Source organism: Myodes glareolus, chromosome 1 (genome assembly GCF_982192425.1).
Source record: "Myodes glareolus chromosome 1, mMyoGla1.1, whole genome shotgun sequence".
In the NCBI taxonomy this organism is placed as follows: Eukaryota; Metazoa; Chordata; class Mammalia; order Rodentia; family Cricetidae; genus Myodes; species Myodes glareolus.
In genome coordinates, this window is record NC_142026.1 from 68,090,706 (window position 1) to 68,113,991 (window position 23,286).

At 39.2% G+C, this 23,286-nt stretch overlaps 1 protein-coding gene and 1 non-coding gene across 4 annotated transcripts in view; both read left to right on the top strand.

Moving 5' to 3' along the window:
* LOC125398765 (sulfotransferase 2A2-like) overlaps nucleotides 1-23,286 on the top strand; it is a 39,048-nt gene that overhangs the window by 6,972 nt on the left and 8,790 nt on the right. The window contains exons 1-3 of one of the 3 annotated variants that reach the window (XM_087908892.1): nucleotides 7,640-7,767; nucleotides 9,718-9,764; nucleotides 12,556-12,650. In XM_087908892.1, the coding sequence (XP_087765018.1) occupies nucleotides 12,600-12,650 (51 nt within the window). In that variant the 5' untranslated portion in view covers nucleotides 7,640-7,767; nucleotides 9,718-9,764; nucleotides 12,556-12,599. Of the gene's footprint in view, nucleotides 1-7,639; nucleotides 7,768-9,717; nucleotides 9,765-12,555; nucleotides 12,651-23,286 lie in introns of those variants that run through there. The other 2 variants (XM_087908886.1, XM_087908889.1) reach the window with 2 other exon arrangements.
* Nucleotides 139-247, top strand: LOC125414042 (U6 spliceosomal RNA). Its single transcript, XR_007236128.1, has one exon. It is a non-coding gene; the product is annotated as a U6 spliceosomal RNA (small nuclear RNA).

A 23,286-nucleotide genomic window follows, 5' to 3' on the forward strand; every position in this document is an offset into this window, starting at 1 on the left:
GCGTTTTCTATTTCCATCCATTTGCATGCAAAATTCAAGATGTCATTGCTTTTCACTGCTGAGTAAAACTCTAATGTGTATATATTCCACACCTTCTTTAACCATTCTTCTATTGAGGGGCACCAAGGTTGTTTCCAGGTTCTGGCTATTGGCAGCACATATACTAAAAATTGCAACGATACAGAGAAGATTAGCATGGCCCCTGTGCAAGGAAGACACACAAATTCGTGAAGGTATTAGCTCTTCTTAAAGCCCAGACTTCAAAGACATTTTTAAAGACAAGATGTCAGGGGTGACCTTGAAGTTCTGCTCCTCCTGCATTCACCACTTGAGTTCTAGGACTAATCACCTACTATCATGTTCTGTTTATTAAATACTGGAACTCCAAACCACAATGTCATGCATGTTATCTAACTTGGCTATACCCCCAACCTTTAGTATATTCTGTAATTCAGTTGGCTCCATCTTGTCTCTCAAAACATAAACAATCTGTGGCTCCCAGACTCATAACCATCTTAAAACTGATGGTGTAGACTTTCTGTTCTCACAGATCACTGCATAACAGGGTACAGCGCCATTCTGGCATGATTCGGAGATTTTGGTCTTTCCAGTACTAAGGCAGGAGTTATCTTATGTGGTGAATGAATTAGAAATGACCCACATATATAATGGTATTTGAAAACTTGTTTTCCAGTTAATGGCATTTTCAAGTTTATGAGGCACAACCTCCGGGAGTGTGGGATTTTTTTCCTTATTTATTTATTTAAAGAATTTCCACTTCCTCCCCTCCTCTCAATACCCTCCAGCTCCTGCTCTCCCCACTCCCTCTCCTCCTCCCTCCCCATTCCCAAGAGCATTTATCGTTTCCTGCCCTGTGGGAAATCCAAGTTCTTCCCCTCTCCCTCCAGCTTCAGGAAGGTGAGCATCCAAACAGACCAGGATCCCAAAAAGCCAGTCCATGCAAACAAATCAAGACCCAATGGCTTCTCAGTCAGCCCCTATGTCAGCCACATTCAGAGAATCCGGTTTGATCACATGCTCCTTCAGTCCCAGTCCAGCTGGCCTTGGTGAGCTCTCATTCGATCAGTCCCCTTGTATTAGTGGGTGAACGCACCCTTTGTGGTCCTGACTTCCTTTTTCATGTTCTCCTTCCTTCTGCTCTTCATTTGGACCTTGGGGGCTCAGTCCAGTGCTCCAATAGGGGTCTCCATCGAATGAAGGTTCCCTCTGGTTCTGCTTTCGTTGCTCACGATCTCCCTCCCTCTGCTTTTCTTTCTTTCTTTTTTTTCGGTGAATACCTTGGTGTTTATTGTTGTTAGGCCTCCACACTACAGCCCATGCCGCTGCTTACAAATTCACGGTCTTCCACTGGTCTCTTGCTGAGCTCTGCCCATGCCTGTTTTCCCTCTTCCTCCCACTGTTCTTTCTTTCTTTTTTTTCAATTACTATATATGTATATATATATATATATATATATATATATATATATATATATATATATATATATATATATTTTCAGTTAGACTTGTTTATTCAGTATCCGAAAACACTCTTTCCACTTCCTCCCCTCCTCCCAATACCCTCCCGCTCCCCTCACTCCCTCTCCTCCTCCCTCACCATTCCCAAGAGCAGGCAGGGTTTCCTGCCCTGTGGGAAATCCAAGTTCCTCCCCCCTTCCTCCAGGTCCAGGAAGGTGAGCATCCAAACAGGCCAGGATCCCAAAAAGCCAGTCCATGCAGACGAAAAAAGACCCAGTGCCATTGTCAGTGGCTTCTCAGTCTTCATTTGGACCTTGGGGGCTCAGTCAGCCCCCATGTCAGCCACATTCAGAGAATCCAGTTTGATCACATGCTCGTTCAGTCCCAGTCCAGCTGGCCTTGGTGAGCTCTCATTCAATCAGTCCCCTTGTATCAGTGGGTGAACACACCCTTTGCAGTCCTGACTTCCAGTGCTCCAATGTGGGTCTCCGTCTCTACCTCCATCCATCGTCGGATGAAGGCCCCCTCTGATTTTGCTTTCCTTACTCACGATCTCCCTCCCTCTGCTTCTCATCTGAACCTAGGGAGTTAAGTCCAGTGTTCCAATATGTGTCTCTGTCTCTATCTCCATCCATCGCCATATGAAGATTCTGTGGTGACATGCAAAATATTCATCAGTATGGTTATGGGCCAAGGCCAGTTCAGGCACCCTCTCCTCTGCTGCCCAGAGTACAATCTGGGGACCTCTCCTTGGGCCTGGGAACCCCTCCAGAATCAAATCTCTTGCAAACCCTAAAATGGCTCCCTTAGTTGAGATATAAACTTCCCTGTTCCCATAACCATCCTTCCTCCCTCCCCCTCCTATTCCCCCAAGCCATCCCCAATCCTCCCCCTCTCCCCTCTCCCTAACCATCTCCCCTTACTTCCACCCCCACCCCCCGTGCACCCAAGTTTGCCTGGCAACCTTGCCTACTTCTAATATCCAGGAGGATAACTATATGATTTTCTTCAGGTTCACCTGCCATGGATCGGCTCAGGGGAGCCACTCAGAGTGTGGGGAATCAGGGCAAAGGCACAGAAGAAATCAGGATACGGTGAGGAAATTGACAGACTGTCACTCTTAATGAGACATACTGCTGCAAGTTTATTCTTTCAGTGTGAGGTTTTTATATCTTAATCAAACAAAGAAATTGGTAAAGGCATACATCATCAGATTATAAAATAGAAAAGATCAGCACAAAACAGTTGTACAAAGAGAATCTTTGAAGATGCTTTGGCATGGGTACAAGGACTTTTGCTCCCTCATATTCTGTTAAGTCAGCCCTTTTTTCTTGTTATTAGAGAGACCACTGTTCTTGAGTTAGGTCTTCTTTATCAGCTTATACCAGGTGGCCAGCTGGTCTGAGCTAGGTGACCTTGTGTGCCTGGGTGGGAAAGAAGAAGGCTACTATCTTTCTGGGAAAACTTTCTGCTAGGAAGTTTCTAAGACATGATTTCAACTCTCCTCCCTTCCTGATGCTCAGATGTTGTTATCAGTCTAGGTTTTCTGGCCATAAGGAAGGCTGCATAGGCCTCCTGTTGAATTGCAGTAAATGTCTATTACTGTTTTTCTGTAGAAGGCTTCTGAGGTTTTTCCTAGTAAAATTAACTCCTTTTATTCCACATCATCAAGGAATTATCCTAATGATGATCCTGCCAATTCCCAGAGCTAGTTACTTCTTTTGAGGCTTTAATGAATGATGGGGCAGAATTCAAAAATTTTTTCAGCAGTCTTGTTTGTATCCGAAACTGCCCAGAATAGTCTGATCTGTTAACAATATGCAAGGATCATAAAGAACACACAGACAAGGGAAAAGACATACATTATGGCTCCAAGGACAGCAAAGTCAAGTCAGTACAAACTGCAACTCAGGTGGCATTACACCACAACTGATTGCCATGGGGAAGCCAGGGACTCAACTCCGAGAAGCACTGATCCAAGTCCTCGGCAACACTTGCCTGCCTAGTCAGCATTTCTGCTACACTGGCGAGACAGCCATGGATGTAGCATTCACCTTCTTATTTAGCTTCTCTAGGATCACAGATTACAGACTCAAAGACCTTTAACTATGGCAAGAATCCACTTATGAGTGAGTACATACCATATTTCTCTTTTTGGATCTGGGTTACCTCACTCAGTAAAGCGTTTTCTATTTCCATCCAAGAACCAGCTTTTTGTTTCATTGATTCTTTGGATTGTTTTCTGTATTTCTATTTTGTTGATTTCAGCCCTCAGTTTGATTATTTCCAATCTTCTACTCCTTCTGGGTGAATCAACTTCTTTTTTTTCTAGAGCTTTCAAGTGTTAAGTCTTGCTGTTAAGTCTCCAATGTGTGTTTTCTCCGTTTTCTTTAATTGGGCACTTAGTGCTATGAACTTTCCTCTTAGCACTGCTTTCATAGTGTCCCATAGGTTTGAGTATGTTGTGACTTTATTTTCATTAAATTCAAGGAAGACTTTAATTTCTTTCTTTGTTTCTTCCTTGACCCAGGGGTGATTGAGTAGTTGACTGTTCAACTTCCATGAGTTTGTTGGCTTCCTGGGGGAAGCATTGTTGTTGAATTCTAACTTTAATCCATGGTGATCTGACAAGACACAGGTGGTTACTAATATTTTCTTTGTATCTGTGGAAGTTTGCTTTGTTACCCAGTATGTGGTCAATTTTCGAGAGGGTTCCATGAGCTGCAGAGAAGAAGGTATATTCTTTCCTATTTGGGTTTAATGTTCTATAGATATCTGTTAAGTCCATTTGATTCAATACCTCCAATAATTCTCTTATTTCTCTGCTAGGTTTCTGTCTGATTGACCTGTCCATTGGTGAGAGAGGAGTGTTGAAGTCTCCTACTATTAGTGTCTGTGGATTGATGACTGCCTTGAGTTCTAGAAGTGTTTCTTTTACATAAGTAGGAGGCCTTATATTAGGGGCATAGATATTCAGGATTGAGACTTTCTCCTGGTGAATTGTTCCTGTTATGAGTATAAAATGTCCATCTCCATCTCTTCTGATTGATTTTAGTTTGAAGTCAATTTTGTTGGAAATTAGAATGGCTACACCTGCTTGTTTCTTAGGTCCATTTGCTTGAAAAACCTTTTCCCAACCCTTTACTCTGAGTAGATGTCTGTCTTTGTGTTTGAGGTATGTTTCTTGTAAACAGCAGAATGTTGGATCCTGTTTTCGTATCCAATCTCTTAGTCTGTGTCTTTTTATAGGTGAATTGAGTCCATTAATATTAAGTGATATTAATGACCAGTGGTTGTTGACTCCGGTTATTATTATTTTTTGTTTGTTTGTTTAATAGAGTTTGTATGTGTCCCTTCTTTGAGTTAAGTTCGTGAAGGGTCGCTAGATGTCTGAGTTATTTTAGGCAGTGTTGGCAATGTTGGATTCCTTGGGTTGTGATTTTCCTTCTATTACTTTCTGTAAGGCTGGGTTTGTGGTTATGAATTGTTTAAATTTGTTCTTATCCTGGAATACTTTGTTTTCTCCATTGATAGTGAATGATAGCTTAGCTGGGTATAATAGTCTGGGTTTGCATCCATGGTCTCTTAGTTTCTGCAGTACCTCTATCCAGGACCTTCTTGCTTTCATGGTTTCCATAGAGAAGTCTGGTGTAAGTCTGATAGGTTTACCTTTATAAGTTACTTGACCTTTTTCCTTTGCAGCTCTTAATATTCTTTCTTTAATTTGTATGTTTTGTGTTTTGATTATTATATAGCGAGGGGATGGTTTTTTTATCCAGTTTATTCAGTGTTCTGTATGCTTTTTGAACCTTCATAGGAATATCGTTCTTTAGGTTGGGAAAGTTTTCTTCTATAATTTTGTTGAATATATTTTCTGGGCCTTTGATCTGCAGTTCTTCTCCTTCTTCTATCCCTATTAGATTTGGTTTTTTTATTGTGTCCTAGATTTCTTGAATGTTTTGTGATGAGAATTTGTTGGATTTGCTGTTTTCTTTGATCTGAGCATTTATTTTCTCTATGGTGTCTTTATAATCTGAGATTCGTTCTTCCATCTCATGTATCCTATTGGTTATGCTTGATTCTGTAGTCTCTGTTCGTTTACCTAGATTTTCCATATCCAGCCGGCCCTCGTTTTGTGTTTTCTTCATTGCCTCCATTTCAGTTTTCAATTCTTGAACTGTTTCCATTACCTGTTTGATTGTTTTTTCTTGGTTTCCCAGTGTATCATTCACGGATTTACTCATTTCTTCAAACTTTTTGTTATACTTCTCATCCATTTCTTTACTCATTTCTTCAATCCTTTTGTTGTACTTCTCATCCAGTTCTTTAAGGGAATTATTCATATCCTGTTTAAGGGACTCTATTGCTTTCATCATCGCATTTTTTTCCCAATTCTTCTGAATTAAGAGGTTCAAGTCCTTCTATTGTAGGGTTGTTGGGATCTGGTGATTTCACTTTGTTTTTTAGATTGTTGGAGGAGTTCTTGCCTTGGTGTCTGCCCATCTTTTCCTTCAACTGCTCTTTATTGGATCTTCTGGTACCAGGTCAGGTTCCCTTGTTGGGCAGGGACTTCACTGACAGAATGTCTATCATTCCTCAGGCAGTCTATTGAAACACAGGCACTCCTTCCTACCTGGGTTGCACTCATAGCCCCGGTCCATCGTGCGAGGGAGCTGCTCTGGGGAGATCTTGTGGCCCCAGGGGGAAGGAGGGAAGAGAGGAAGGTGTACCTGGATGAAGGCTGGGATGGGATTCGGGAGAGCTCCGCAGGGTATAGCCACCACTGCAGGATGGCCTGAAATTCGAGGGGCGTGGGGAAAGTCTGAATTCCTCCTAGCTGAAGACCTCAGGCCAGGAGCAAACTCACCCCTCCTCCAATGGATGTCTGCTAGAAGATCACTGTCTCTTGCTGGCCAGGAATGTGGCTGAGGTGATTCAGGGCCTGCCTGTCAGGCAGGCTCTCAAAGCACAGGAACTGCCCCTGCCTGGCTGAGCCCACAGCCCAGGCTCAGAGTGCCAGGGAGGAGCTCTGGGGAAATCTTGCGGCCCCAGGGGGAGGGGAGAAAGAGCCAGTAGTCTTACTTTTGAGTGAAATTGTAGCCTATGCTTTCTGTTTTCGGTGTCAAAACACTCATGTATGGGTGGCTTCTCAGTAGTATGTCCTCAAAGGCTCCAGGCTGAGTCCTTGCCTCCAACCTTTCTAATGTTTCTGTTGTGGAACCGGAGTGTGAGAGGAAATAGATTCTTTTTCAATTTGCTCATTTACTTTATATCATGACCTCAGTTTCCCCTCTCTCTTCTCATCCCATTCCCTCTTCCTACCTATCCCCCTTCTCTACCTCCCAACCCACTTCTCCTCTGTTCAGAAAGTGACAGGCCTCAGCATGGGTGTCAACTTAGAATGACATATCATGTTGAGATAGGACTAAACTTCTCACATTATACTAAGGCTGAGCAAGGCAACCTACTATGAGTAATAGGTTCCTAAATGTCAGTCAAAGCAATAAGGACAGGCCCAACTTCTACAGCTAGGAATCCAAGTAAATCAAGCTACCTAGTGTCAAACATATAGTGGCTCTAGGTCAGTTCCATGCAATCTCTCTGTCAGTCCAGAGCCTGTGGCCTCCTATAAGCCCATGTAAGTCATTTCTGTGGATTTCCTTGTGATAACCTTGACCCACCTGGCTCCTCCAATCCATCTCTCTCTCTTCAGCTGGATTCCCACAGTTAAGCCCAGTGCTTTACTGTAGGTCTCTGCATCTGTTTCCATCCATCACTGGATGATGACTCTCTGATGACAAGGTGGGCTGTTATCATCCTGATTACAAGAGATGGCCAGTTCAGGCTATCTATCCACTGTAGCTAGTCATTGATTTGAACATCCTTTTAGAAACATATGAGTTTCCCTAGCTATCCCTAGTTAGATAGTTTAGGTTTCTATCTAACCCTAAAATACCCACATCAAGATGTATTTCAAATACTCTCCCATTCCATACATTCTCCCTGTAAAAATCCATCATGTTCCCACCCATGCCAGTACCCAGTCAACTCAGGAGATTTCTTCTATTTTCCCCATTTTATGGACATATCCCTTTTTGCAATCCTTGCAACCTTGCCTCTCTGGGTCTGTTGATTGTTGCATGGTTATCTTTTACTTTACAGATAATATTCACTTATGAGTACATACATACCATCTTTGCCTTTCCGAGTCTGGGTTTCCTCACTCAGGATGATTTTTAAAATTTCATTCATTTTCTTTCAAATTTCCTGATGACATTGTTTTTAACAGGTGAGTAACATTCCTTTGAGTAAATGTACCAAATGTTCTTTATCCATTCATTGGTTGAGGGGCTCCTAGGTTGTTTCCAGGTTCTGGACATCATGAAAAATGCTGCTTTGAACACTGGTGAAAGTACTGAAAAGGTGGAACATTTCTGGGTCAGTTTAAAACCTTGCACAAGAAAATCTTCCAGGAACCTATAAGGGAGAGTCCAGCTTAGACTCCTAGCAATATCAGATATGTAGCCTGAACTGGCCATCTCCTGTGACCAGACTGGTTCCTAGCCCAACAGTAATCAGAGTGGCGTCATCAAGTAACAGATGGGAACAGATGCAGACCATAGCCAAACATTAGGTGGAGTTCAGGGAATCCTGCAGAAAATGATGAGAAAGGATTGTAGGTGCCAGAAAGGTCAAGGACACCAGAAGAAAACTCACAGAATCATCCTGGTCTCATAGAGCTCACAGACACTGAACTGAAAACCAGGGTGCCTAGAGGGGATTGACATAGATCCTCTTCATATATGTTACAGTTGTGTAGAGTGACTCTCTTATGGAACTGCTAACTGATAACTTCTTATGGAATGTCTCTGACTTTTTTACTGGTTTTGGGGACCCTACTCCTTGTACTGGGTCACCTTGTCCATCTTTAATACATGGGGAGATATATAGTCTTACTACAACTTGATATGCAATGTTTTGTTGATATTCATGGGAGACCCTCCCTTTCCTAAACAGAAATGGTAGAGGAATGCCTGGAATGATACTAGAGGAGGTGTGAGGGTGAGGGATGGGAGGAAATGAGTGAGGAAAAACTAAGGCTATAATGTAAAACAAAGATAAATAGACTTATTTTAAAAACAAAGGAAAAGCAAACAAAAAAATCAAACTATTTCACTCATCCCTCTGCACAATGACCTGCTCCTCTATCAAAGCCAGTCCTCCCTCATATCCATCACGACAACCATGTCTCCAGTTCCCGCATACTTGTACTACTTTGCTACTCCATCATTCCCACCTTTCCATAACATATTTGTTCATCATAACAGTATCGGGAGCTAATATATGTCATGAAGTTTACCCTTTTGCCCAAACAGCTTTACTTATAAATATTCATTGCAATGAGCTGTGTTCACGTTTATGGTTTCTGACTTCTGATACACCATCAATACTGGCCCCTCATCTAGACTTGGATGAGGATATTATTGGATATCTTGGATAGTCTATTATTGATCAGACTCATGTTGACCCTGTAGCTATGGTTCCACAGGGCTTGTCCTTTCCACCTTCTCCAGAAGCTTACTGACAGTGTATATATTGAGGTAAACCACTCAAGGCCCTGGATCTGGATCTCAGTGGTAGCTGAGTTGTTCAGTCCTGGTCTTTGCTGTGCCCTCTCCTAATCCAGAGGTGGTAGACAAGGGGGCAGGGTTAGGCCTGATTAATTTTAAGGTTCATTTTATTTTCTGTGAAGAAGTGTTTTGCTTGCATGTATTTGTCTTTGCTGCGTATGTGTCTGGTGCCCATAGAGACTGAAAGAGTACATTGGCAACTATCATGTGGATACTGAAAACTGAATCCTGGTCCTGTAGAACAGTGCTGAGCCTGTTCCCCACCATATACCTGTTTATTTTTTAAGTGTAATCTTAGTTTAATTTTAGTATTTTTATCTATATAGAAATTTATCCATATGTTTTAGATTTCCCAGTTTGGTGGAATTTCTTAACGTAAACTTTAATAATTTTCTTAATTTCACTGGTGATTGTTATAATGCTTCATTTTCAAGTCTTATTGTGTTAGTTTTGGTAATTGTTCCTCCCTTTGGTTAGTTTATTTAAGGTTTGTCAAAATTGTTTACATTTTGAAGTAATCACACCTGTTTTATTGACTCTCTGATTTGTTTTGCTGTTGGGCTGTTTTCAAATTATGTATTTCATTAATGTCTGTGCTTACTTTACAGCTACTGATTTTGACATTTGGCTTGTTCTTTTTCCAGAGAGTCCTAAGGTGAATCATTAACTAATTTATTAGATATCTAACTGATTTCTTAATGTAGGTACATTGACCTTTAAACATCTCTCTTAGGTCTGTTTACATTGCATCTCACAGATGAAAGTGTGTTGTGTTTTGATTTCCATTTTATTGTAAGAATCTTTTTACTCTTGATTTCTTCAAAGACACATTCACAATTATGTTGTGAGGTATTTAATGTCCATGAGTTTATTTACCCTCTAGAGTTTCTCATGTTGTTTATATATAGTCATTTTATTCTTGTCAGGTAGAATATAAAGAATTATTTCAGTTTCCCCATATTTGTTAAGGTACTTTCTGTTTTCTAATATATGATCTATTTTAGAGAATGTTCCATGAGCTGCTGAGAACAATGTGTATTCTACAGTGTTTGGAGACAATATTCTGTAGATGTTGTTTAGGGCCATTTTTACTTGTGATGTTATTTAATTCTATTTACTTTCTATTGAAACGATGGGTTAATTGTTAAAAGTGAAACTACTATGTCACATGATGGTAGCCTGTGGCCTTTCATGTAGTAGTATTTTCTGGGTGCACCTGTGTTTGAAATTGTATAGTTTTCTCCTTGAAGTCTTCCTTTAATTAATAGGAAGTGCTGTTTATTTTTTTCTCACTGGATTTTGTTTTAAGTCTATTTTATCAGATTACATTAGCAACACTCACTTGTTTTCTAGCTCCATTTGCCTGGAACAACTTTATTCATCATTTCATTGTAAGGTTTCGTGTGTTTTTATGATAAAGTATAACAAATGTATACTTCCCAATTTTTATTTCCATCTCTCTGTCTGTGATACTTTATTAGAAAATGACATTACTATTCAGGAACTAATGGAAGATGTCTACTGGTTTCTGTCATTTTGAAGATTTTGCCAAGGTGCTCAGGCTGTGTTACTTTTATTTCTTATTTTACTGTTGTTCTAGTTTGCTTTACGGTCTATGTGATAAAAACACTTTTGCCAGAAGCAATGTAGGGGAAAAAGTGTTTATCTGGCTTGTACTTTCAGGTCTCAATCTATCTATGGGCAAAGTCAGGGCAGAATCTTCAGAAGGAAATAAAGCAGAAACCATTTTACTAATCTGCTTGATAACTTCTTCAGTGTCTCATGCTCAATTATCTTTCTCATACAGCCCAGTCCCAGCTACATATGCTGTGTCATACCATAGCAATCATTAATCAAATATAATTCATGCATGTGGCCACATACCAATCTGACAGGGACAGTATCTTAATTGGGAATTTCTCAGATAATTCCAAGTTGTGTCAAATAGACTGCTAAAGCTAACTTATACTTGTTGCAGTCTTATAGATAGAACTATTTTTCCCTTTGGTCTAAAAGGCTCCTATAATTATATTTTGTACAGCATCCTTTGTGTACAAAATTAATTCATAAATTCATTTTACATATATTTAGCATATAAAGTTTTGTTTCTCCTTCACTTAAGACAAGAGGCTTTAATGGGTACAGTAGTTGAGATGTCATTGGTTGACCTTTAGAACTTGAAATACAAATTTCCAGTTCCTCCTACTTTTTAAAATCACAGTTGAAATCTCAGTTCTGACAGACCTTCTATTACATTAGACTTGGTGTTTCTCGCTTGACAATTTCAATGTGCTTTCTTTGTTTACTTAAAGAATTCCGAGGAAAGATTCTTTTTTAGTCTTTGTGGTGCCCTACTTTCCACATGTATCTGAGTTGGCATCTGTTCCAACAGGAAGCAACTTATAGAGATGTTATGGAATATTATTTTAAGACATGTTACACTCATTTATGTTGTGGAACATTCATTTTAATGTTTCAAAGATGTGTTGCATTCTTTTATGTTTAATTTGTTTAACTCTGGGAAGCTGTGAATCTTTGCCTGATGTTCTAATAGAGAGCTAAACAGGCAATATTGAGGCAGGAAAAAGGATAGGCAGGGCTGGTAGGCAGAGAGAATAAAAAGAAAAAGAACTCATAGAAAAGAGATGGAGGAGAAAAGCAAGGAGAATGACTTCAGGGTTTAGTCACAGAGTAAGAAAGAAAGAAAAGATATGCAGAAATAGGAAAAGGTAAAAGCCCAATGACAAAATATGGATGGGATAATTTTATTTTTGACTAGAAAAAAAGCAAAGCTAAGGCTGGCATTTATAATAAAGAATAAGTCTCCATGTCTGATTTATTTGTGAGCTGTGTGTCAGACCCCCAAAAGAGCAAAGAAAAAAGATTAAAACAGTCAACAATGTTTGGGCATTACAACATAGGGTTAGAATAAAAGAAAATCCATGAGCAGAGAGAAAAGTTCTGGTTTTGCTTACAACTCCAGGGTACAGTTTATTATTGGAAAGTTTTGGTAGGAAATTAAAGCACTACATTTCACAGTCAAGAGCAGAGAGACAATATTTTTGCCCTGCTTTCTTGCTTGCAGCTAACTTTCTCTTCCCTACTTTTCTACACTACCATGAGTAGGGAATTATGTTGCCCACATTGTGTTCCACCTTTCTACAATATTAAAGAACTATAAGAACTACCTTTCAAAGACGTGCCCACAGATCAATGTAATCTAGAATATTCCTCATTCAAATTCTCTTTCAAGATAGTTATATGTTGTGTTAAGTTAACATTAAAAGCTACTAAACACAACATCTCTTTTCTTCTCTATGGGATATGATAAACATGTTTTCTATATCTATGAACCTTGCATTTCATGTTTTCATAGAGGGATAAATATCTTGTAATCCCTACTACTGTCTTCTTATTATGCCAACTTTGTTCCTCCCTTCACACAGTTTTATATGGATCATGGTTTGAGCACACCCGTGCCTGGCTGTCCATGAGAGAAAGGGACAACTTCCTGCTTTTGAACTATGAAGACCTTAAACAGGTAACCAACATTCTTATCTCAACCACAAACCCTCTGACAAACCCACCCCATTGCAGCACCTCACATTCCTCAATGTTGCCATGTCAGTGTTAGGCTCATGAACACTCACTAAAAGTTAGATTATTGCTTATGTCCTTTATTGACCTGCATCTGACATTTCCTCTCCAGCCTCCTAGTTCATCATCCATGTCTTCTTTACCCTACTTTACCCTGAGGAATGGAGGGGTAGCTCACACTTGCACTACAGGTTTTTAATTCTGTCTGGGCAACACATTTGATACATCTGATAATGCAGGGGTCAGTGATTAGTAGGGATAGTAGTGTTATTCTACTGTTGTGCCAAAATGTATGTCATCTACCTACCCTTGACTGCAAGAAGAGAGACAAAGGAGAAAACTATCAGTGAGTTCTGGGAGAATACAAGTGCTGGAGTCACAGGAACAGTACTGAGTGCTACACAAATCTGACTGGGCATCTACAGGGTGCAGCCAGTCAGGAAAGATGGTGTCCTGTGCTCTGCAGTACAGAGGGTTCCTTATGATGGACTAGAATTCACTATAGATTTCAAAAATCTTAGTAGAGAATATTTAAAATGTTTCGCCATTAAGTAATGCATATATTTAAATAGACTGATAGACTATACATTTACCTGATCATTGAAGGTTTCATTTCATTAAAATGATCAACTGGTCGTATCGATATGTTTAAGTACTTTGGGTGTGTCTCAAATATCTCTTATTTTAAAAATTAAAAATACCTTGACAGTGTGTCACTTGACTGCAAACCCAGCTCTGAGACATAGGGTCAGTTTCAGAGGTTCTAGATCATCTTTGCTTGTATGGTTAGTTTGAGGTCAGTGTTGGCTATAAGAGACATTGTTTCAAAAGACCATTAAGAAAAAATAATTTTGTGTATTTTATGTTCATTTATTTAAAAATACTCCCTCTTGATGATAGAAGTTACAAAATAATCCCACACTACTCAGGATTATGTATAATAAAGTGTTATTTATTTGGGGGTAGGCTCACAGATCACAGTACTCTGCCTCAATGGAAAGCAGGAACTGAAGCTAGCAGCCTGAAATGAGAGTCCAAAGAGAGAGAGAGAGCCAGCATACTCTTTATAGCTGCATTTATACTTTAAGAGACCATGCCCAAGTGAGCTGGTATCTTAAAGGCTATTGGCTGAAGGAACTCCCATAGCACCTCTCCTTTTTTTTAAATAAGAGAGTTCCAAACCTAATAAAAAACTATGTACACTAGGAACAGATATCAAGTATAAAGTTAGAATTACAACCAGCATAAATAATATTAAGCAAGGCAGATATCCTAATGTTTTAATAAACATTCTATCCTAAGAAGTCTAAAATTGTAGTAAAAATGGCTTGGCTAGATCATAAGAGGATGGTAATGATGACTATCTAGTCTTCAACCACATTGAAGACTGGAGAAGGGAGATAATATTACTTGAGTAGGCAGGAAGTACAATCAAGCAGCTTCCAAAATGTACAGTAGATGACAGAGACAACTGGCTGCTTAGGTAATCACTCAAAGTCTCATTTGCAATGTTGAAGAAACTCACTTTGGCTAAGACCTAGAGTAACAGACAGACCATTTTCAGAGGCAGGAAAAATTTCAGAACTGTCTTACCCTGTCTTGGCAAGGATTGGCAGTCTTATTTCTTTATCCTGTTGGGTCAAGTCTGGACATTGTGCACTTTGTCATTTGTCAAGGCATAGGCAAAAAGTCAATTGTGCCAAGAAGAAAACAAACTTCAAGTGGAGTGTCTTTGGTGCACAACACTCTCCAGGAATAGATTAATGCTGCCAAGAGCAATCATGTCTCACATTGATAGAATCTTAAATTATTTAAATGCCATGTTCTATAGATCTTTGAAATGGTTAAAGATTACCTATCTACGTGGATAGGCACAATCTATCTCTATGTATCTAAAGAACCTGATTAGTTTAACTATAAGTATGACAAACATGAATGACTATTTACCTATAATACTTAATACCTGTATAACTTAAAGACTAAGGCTTCATATTAGGATATTAATCAATCTTTAAACAGCTGTGCAACAGATGAGTACACTCACCTCAAAATATAAACAATGTATAAATATCTTGATCACAGGTAGAAATATATCATGTAATATGATAAATATATCCTAAAATTGTGTAAATATATAAAATATGCTAAACACAAGTAGAAGCATGCATGTATACAATCTGAAAAAATAACTTTGCATTGGTATACATTATATAGTTAAGCAGAAATCAGAGCATATTCAATATAACAAATAGAATTTGAACTTATATCAATATACAAAAATCTATGCCAATGTAAATTTTCCATAAATAATAGCTCACAAGTATTCACTCTATTAGTCACTATTATTATTATTAGTGTGAGTAAGTTCACACTAATCTACCTATCATCCCATTCAGTTTTACCTCTTTATTCTTTTTTTTGTTTTTTTTTTTTGTTTTTAGATCTTTGGGGCTCCATAATTTCTACCCTAACTCCCAACCATATATGAGTTATAATCGTCCCCAAAATGGTGTCCCTAACCCTAAGGACAAACTTTGTTGGGAGAGGGGATGTCATCTTCTAGAATTGCTTTGAACTGTCGTGGGGATGATGTTCTTTCTATGGAATCCTGTAAAAGTAAAATGAGAGTTAAATTTATTTATTTATTATTTAAATTAATTAATTTATTTGTTTATAAAAATTTCCACTTCCTCCCCTCCTCCCCATACCCTCCCATTACCCCACTTCCTCTCCTCCTCCCCCCTACTCCATCTCCTCCTTCATCTCCACACCTAAGAACAGTCAGCGTTTCCTGCCCTGTGGAAAGTTTAAGGTCCTCCCCGCTCCCTCCAGGTCTAGGAAGGTGATCATCCAAACAGACTAGGATCCCAAAAAGCCAGTACATGCAGACAAAACAAGATCCAGTGCCATTGTCAATGGCTTCTCAGTCAGCCCCATGTCAGCCACATTCAGAGAATCCGGTTTGATCACATGCTCGTTCAGTCCCAGTCCAGCTGGCCTTGGTGAGCTCTCATTCGATCAGTCCCCTTGTATCAGAGGGTGAACGCATACCTCGCGGTTCTGATTTCCTTTTTCATGTTCTCCCTCGTTCTGCTCCTCATTTGGACGCTGGGGACTCAGTCCAGTGCTCCAATGTGGGTCTCCATCTCTATCTCCATCTATCGTCAGATGAAGGTTCCCTCTGGTCCTGCCTTTCTTGCTCACTTTCTCCCTCCTTCTGCTTCTCATTTGGATCTAGGGTGTTAAGTCCAGTGCTCCAATATGTGTCTCTTTCTCTATCTCCATCCATCGCCAGATGAAGGTTCTATGGTGATATGCAAAATATTCATCAGTATGGTTATGGGCCAAGGCCAGTTCAGGCACCCACTTCTCTGCTGCCCAGGGAACAATCTGGGGACCTCTCCTTGGGTCTGGGAACCCCTCCAAATGAAGTCTCTTGCAAACCCTAAAATGGCTCCCTTAGTTGAAATATATACTTCCCTGCTCCCATATTCATCCTTCTTCCCTCCCCTCACCCCATTCCCCCAAGCCATCCCCAATACTCCCCCCTTCCTTTCTCTCTAGCACTCTCCCCTTACTTCCAGCCCCAGCCCCCATGCACCCAAGTTTACCTGGCAATCTTGTCTACTTCCAATATCTAGGAGGACAACTATATGATTTTCTTCAGGTTCATTTTCTTATTTAGCCTCTCTAGGATCATGAATTATAGGCTCAAAGACCTTTAACTATGGCTAGAATCCACTTATGAGTGAGTACATACCATATTCCTCTTTTTGGGTCTGGCTTACCTCACTCAGTAAAGCGTTTTTTATTTCCATCCATTTGCATGCAAAATTCAAGATGTCATTGTTTTTTACCGCTGAGTAAAACTCTAATGTGTATAAGTTCCACACCTTTTTTAACCATTCTTCTATTGAGGGGCACCTAGGTTGTTTCCAGGTTCTGGCTATTACAAATAGTGCAGCTATGAACATAGTTGAACAAATGTTTTTGTGATATGATAGGGCATCTCTTGGGTATATTCCCAAGAGTGGAATTGCTGGATCCTGAGGGAGGTTGACTCCCAGTTTCCTGAGAAACCACCACACTGATTTTCACAGTGGCTGCACAAGTTTGCATTCCCACCAACAATGGATGAGTGTTCCTCTGCACATCCTCTCCTGCATAGGCTGTCATTGGTGTTTTTGAGATTCGCTATTCTGACAGGTGCAAGATGGTATCTCAAAGTGGTTTTAATTTGCAATTCCCTGATCGTTAAGGAGGTTGAACATGTCCTTATGTGCCTTTTGGCCATTCGGAGTTCATCTGTTGTGAATTCTCTGTTCAGTTCAGTACCCCATTTTTTAATTGGGTTAAATAGAGTTTTAGTGTCTAGTTTCTTGAGTTCGTTGTATATTTTGGAGTTCAGATCTTTGTCTGATGAGGGGTTGGTGAAGATCTTCTCCCAGTCCGAAGGTAACCTTTTTGTCTTACTGACAGTGTGTTTTTTGCTTTACAGAAGCTTCTCAGTTTCAGGAGGTCCCATTTATTCATTGATTCTTTTATTGTCTGTGCTACTGGGGTTCTACATAGAAAGTGGTCTTCTGTGCCTATATCTTGTAGACTACTTCCCACTTTCTCTTCTATCAGGTTCAAAGTGGTCGGATTAATTTTGATGTCTTTAATGCACTTGGACTTGAGTTTTGTGCATGGTGATAGATATGGATCTACTTTCATTCTTCTACAGGTTGACATCCAGTTATGTCAGCACCATTTGTTAAAGATGCTTTCCTTCTTCCATTGTATACCTTTAGCTCCCTTGTCGAAAATTAGGTGTTCATAGGTTTGTGGATTAATATCCGGGTCTTCTATTTGATTCCATAGGTCGACTTCTCTGTTTTTATGCCAATACCAAGCTGTTTTCAATACTGTAGCTCTGTAATAGAGTTTGAAGTCAGGGATGGTAATGCCTCCTGAAGTTCCTTTATTGTATAAGATTGTTTTGGCTATCCTGGGTTTTTTGTTTTGCCATATAAACTTGATTATTTTTTTCTCAAGGTCTGTGAAGAAGTTTGATGGGATTTTGATGGGAATTGCATTGAATCTATAGATTGCTTTTGGTAGAATTGCCATTTTTACTATGTTGATCCTCCCAATCCAAGAACAAGGGTGATCTTTCCATTTTCTGGTATCCTCCTCAATTTCTTTCTTCAAAGACTTAAAGTTCTTGTCAAATAGGTCTTTCACTTCCTTGGTTAGAGCTACCCCAAGATATTTTATGCTATTTGTGGCTATCGTGAAAGGTGCTGTTTCTCTGATTTCCCTCTCTGCTTCTTTATCCTTTGTGTATAGGAGGGCCACTGATTTTTTGGAGTTGATCTTGTATCCTGCCACGTTACTAAAGGTGTTTATTAGCTGTAGGAGTTCTTTGGTAGAGTTTTTGGGGTCACTTATGTACACTATCATATCGTCAGCAAATAACGAAAGTTTAACATCATCCTTTCCAATTCGAATCCCCTTGATCCCCTTATGTTGTCTTATTGCTATTGCTAGAACTTCAAGCACTATATTGAAGAGGTATGGAGAGAGTGAACAGCCTTGTCGTGTTCCTGATTTTAGTGGAATGGCTTTGAGTTTCTCTCCATTCAATTTGATGTTAGCTGTCGGCTTGCTATGTATTGCTTTTATTATATTTAAGTATGATCCTTGTATCCTCGATCTCTCCAACAGCTTTATCATAAAGGGGTGTTGAATTTTGCCAAATGCTTTTTCAGCATTCAATGAAATGATCATATGGGTTTTTTTCCTTCAGTTTATTTATATGATGGATTACATTGATAGATTTGTGCATGTTGAACCAACCCTGCATCTCTGGGATGAAGCCCACTTGATCATAATGGATAATTTTGCTAATGTATTCTTGGATTCGGTTTGCCAGTATTTTATTGAAAATTTTTGTGTCAATGTTCATGAGTGAGATTGGTCTGTAATTCTCTTTCTTGGTTGTGTCTTTATGTGGTTTTGGTATCAAGGTAACTGTAGCTTCATAAAAACAGTTTGGCAATGACTCTTCTGTTTCTATATTGTGAAATACATTAAGGAGTGTAGGTATTAGCTCTTCCTGGAAGTTCTGGTAGAATTCTGCATTGAAACCATCTGGTCCTGGGGTTTTTTTGGTAGGGAGATTTTTGGTAACAGCTTCTAATTCTTCACGACTGACAGGTCTATTTAGATTATTCATTTGGTCTTGGTTCAAATTTAGTATATGCTACTTATCTAAAAATAATGTCCATTTCTTTACATTTTCCAATTTTGTGGCATACAGGCTTTTGTAGTAAGATTTGATGATTCTCTGAATTTCCTCTGTGTCTGTGGTTATGTCCCCCTTTTCATTTCTGATCTTATTAATTTGCATGTTCTCTCTCTGCCGTTTGATTAGTCTGGAGAGGGGTTTGCCAATCTTGTTGATTTTCTCCAAGAACCAGCTTTTTGATTCATTGATTCATTGGATTGTTTTCTGTGTTTCTTTTTTGTTGATTTCAGCCCTCAGTTTGATTGTTTCCAGTCTTCTACTCCTCCTGGGTGAATCAGCTTCTTTTTTTTCTAGAGCTTTCAAGTGTGATGTTAAGTCTCCAATGTATGCTTTCTCCATTTTCTTTAATTGGGCACTTAGTGCTATGAACATTCCTCTTAGCACTGCTTTCATAGTGTCCCATAGGTTTGAGTATGTTGTGTCTTTATTTTAATTAAATTCAAGGAAGACTTTAATTTCTTTCTTTATTTCTTCCTTGACCCAGGGGTGATTCAGTAGTTGATTGTTCAACTTCCATGAGTTTGTTTGCTTCCTGGGGGTAGCATTCTTGTTTATTTCTAACTTTAATCCATGGTGATCTGAGAAGACACAGGTGGTTTCTAATTTTTTTTGTATCTGTGGAAATTTGCTTTGTTACAGAGTGTGTGGTTAATTTTGGAGAAGGTTCCATGAGCTGCAGAGAAGAAAGTATATTCTTTCCTCTTTGGGTGGAGTGTTCTCTAGATGTCTGTTAAGTCCATTTGATTCAATACCTCCAATAATTCTCTTATTTCTCTGTTAGGATTCTCTCGGATTGACCTGTCCATTGGTGAGAGAGGTGTGTTGAAGTCTCCTCCTATTAGTGTGTGTGGTTTGATGACTGCCTTGAGTTCTAGAAGAGTTTCTTGTACATATGTGGGTGCCTTTATATTAGGGGCCTAGATATTCAGGATTGAGACTTCTTCCTGATTGATTGTTCATGTTATGAGTATGAAATGTCCATCTCCATTTCTTCTGATTGATTTTAGTTTGACGTCGATTTTGTTAGATATTAGAATGGCCACACCCGCTTGTTTCTTAGGTCCATTTGCTTGGTAAACTTTTTCTCAACCCTTTACCCTGACTAGGTGTCTGTCTTTGTGGTTGAGGTGTGTTTCTTGTAAACAGCAGAATGTTGGATCCTGTTTTTGTATCCAATCTCTAAGTCTATGTCTTTATATACGTGAATTGAGTCCATTGATATTAAGTGATATTAATGACCAGTGGTTGTTGACTCTGGTTATTATTATTATTTTTTTTTGGCAAGTGGAGTGTATGTGTTTCCCTTCTTTGTGTTGTGCTTGTGAAGGGTCGCTAGCTGTCTGAGTTATTGTAGGCAGTGTTGGGAATGTTGGATTCCTTGGGTTGTGATTTTCCTTCTAATACTTTCTGTAAGGCTGAATTTGTAGCTACGTATTGTTTAAATTTGCTTTTATCCTGGAATATTTTGTTTTATCCGTTGATAGTGAACAATAGCTTTGCTGGGTATAGTAGTCTGTGTTTGCATCCCTGTCTCTTAGTTTCTGCAGTACCTCTATCCTGGACCTTCTGGCTTTCATGGTTTCCATAGAGAAGTCTGGTGTAAGTCTGACAGATTTACCTTTATAAGTCACTTGACCTTTTTCCTTTGCAGCTCTTAATATTCTTTCTTTAATCTGAATGTTTTGTGTTTTGATTATTATATGGCGAGGGAATTTTTATTTTATCCAGTTTATTCAGCGTTCTGTATGCTTCTTGAACCTTCATAGGAATATCGTTCTTTAGATTGGGAAAGTTTTCTTCTATAATTTTGTTGAACATATTTTCTGAGCCTTAGGTCTGCAATTCTTCTCCCTCTTCTACCCTTATTATTCTTAGACTTGGTTTTTTTTTGTGACCCATGTTTCTTGAATGTTTTGTGATGAGAATTTGTTGAATTTGCTGCTTTCTTTGATCAGAGCGTTTATTTTCTCTATGGTGTCTTCAGAATCTGAGATTCGTTCTTCTATCTCTTGTATTCTATTGGTTATGCTTGATTCTGTAGTCTCTGTTCATTTACCTAAATTTTCCCTATCCAGCCGACCTTTGGTTTGTGTTTTCTTCATTCCCTCCATTTCAGTTTTCAATTTTTGAACTATTTCCATTCCCTGTTTGATTTTTTTCTTGGTTTCCAGGGTGTCATTTATGGGTTTACTCATTTCTTCAAACTTTTTGTTATACTTCTCTTCCATTTCTTTAAGGGAGTTATTCATATCCTGTTTAAAGGACTCTATTGCTTTAATATTGACACTGTTTTCCACTTCTTCTGGAATAGGGTGTTCACGACCTTCTGTCATAATATCGCTGGGATCTGGTGTTTTCATGTTGTTTTTGAGATTGTTGGAGGAATTCTTGCCTTGGTGCCTGCCCATCTATCCCTTCAAATGCTCTCCAATGGATCTTCTGGTACAGGGTCAGGTTCACTTGTTGACCAGGGACCTTGCCCTCTGATGGATCTTCTGCTACAGGATCAGTGCCCCTTGGTGGCCAGGAATCTCTCTGACTAAAGGCCTACCTTACTGCAGGCAGGATATTAAATCAAAGGAACTCCCTCCTTCCCGGTTGCCCTCGTCACCCCTCAAGAAGTTCTTTAAATTCCCTTAGTACCATGAGAATAGCATATAACTCTGCCTTTTGGACAGAAGTATAAGGACCTTTTTCTATCTTACTTAATTCTTCTGATTTGTAACCTGCATTTCCTGGTTTATTTGCATCAGTAAAAATTTATGTGATCCAGTTATTGGTGTGTCATGTACAATTCAGGGAAAGATTAAAGTAGTTCTCTTTATAAGGTTAATTCTATCACTTTTGTGATAATTGCTATTAATATTTTCTCATAAAAATTAGTATAAGCTCTTTGCTGTCATCCATTGTCTTCCCATATTTTTTTATATTTCATCAATAGTAAAAGACACTATTATCTCTGTTGTCAGTTATTCCTGAACATGAAGAATGTCTTGAAGTTGTTGTTAAAACTAATGCCATTACTTTACATAAAATTATTTTTTTCCTCTCTTAGCTAGTATAAATGACAGTTCAGCTGTTAACCTTTATCCTGGTCTTAGATTTTCATTCATTCATTCATTCATTAGTTCATATTTTAAGAATATAACAAAATAAAATCCAATGTGATGAAATAATATTGTCACCTCTCAGTTGGACAAGACAAATCAACAGAAAGAAAACAACACAAGAAAAGGCACAAGCAGAGACCCAGATGTTTGTACATTAAGGAAGTCCATAAAATCACTAAACTGGAAGTCCCAATATATAATCAGAGGATTGGTGCAGAATAGTATGGCAATATTCATGTTGCTCCAGTCTGTGAGTTCATATTAGCTTTTCTCATGTTGATGTGGAGAGCCATGTTTTCTTGGTGTCCTCCTTCTTCTAATGTTTTCACACTCCTCCTTCTTCTCCTTCTCCTTCTCCTTCTCCTTCTCCTTCTCCTTCTCCTTCTCCTTCTCCTTCTCCTTCTCCTTCTTCTTCTTCTTCTTCTTCTTCTTCTTCTTCTTCTGAAGAGTTCTCTGAGATCTCAAGGGAGGTGTTTGGTAGAGAAATCTCATGTAGGGATGATTGTTCAAAAGTATCTCACTCTGTGTATTGTCTGTTTGTGGATCTCTACATTTATTCTCAACTGTTTCAGGAGACAGCTACTGTGATAATGTCTGAACAAGGCACTAATCTGAGCATAGTCAAATATCATTAAAAGTCGTTTTGTCACTCACACTTTTAAACCAGTATTATTTTGTTTACCCTGGTCCTTCAGCTATCTCTTCTCTGGTCACCAAACAGCATCAGGTATGGGTTCCATCTCAGGACATGGGCCTTACATAAGACAAGCTATTTGTTGGTTACTCACATCAACTTTGTGCCCTAACATATCTTTGTAGTGAGGGGCTGCAGGCAGGCCTGCTTTTCATCCCACCTGGCTCCTGCATGGCTAGCTTAGCCCCGGAAATAATAGCACACAAATTGTATTCATTTAAATACTGCCTGACCCATTATCTCTAGAAAGTTAGTTACTGGCTAACTCTCACGTCTTGATTAATCCATTTCTAAAAATCTGTGTAGCACCACGAGGTGGTGGCTTACCGGAAAAGATTCAGCATGTCTGATTTGGTGGCTGGCTCCATGGCGTCTGCCTCATAGCCCTCTTTCCAGCATTTTGTTCTCTTTTCTCCGCCTACCTAATTTTTTGTCTTATCAAGGGGCCAAGGCAGTCTTTTTATTGACCAATGAAAATAACACA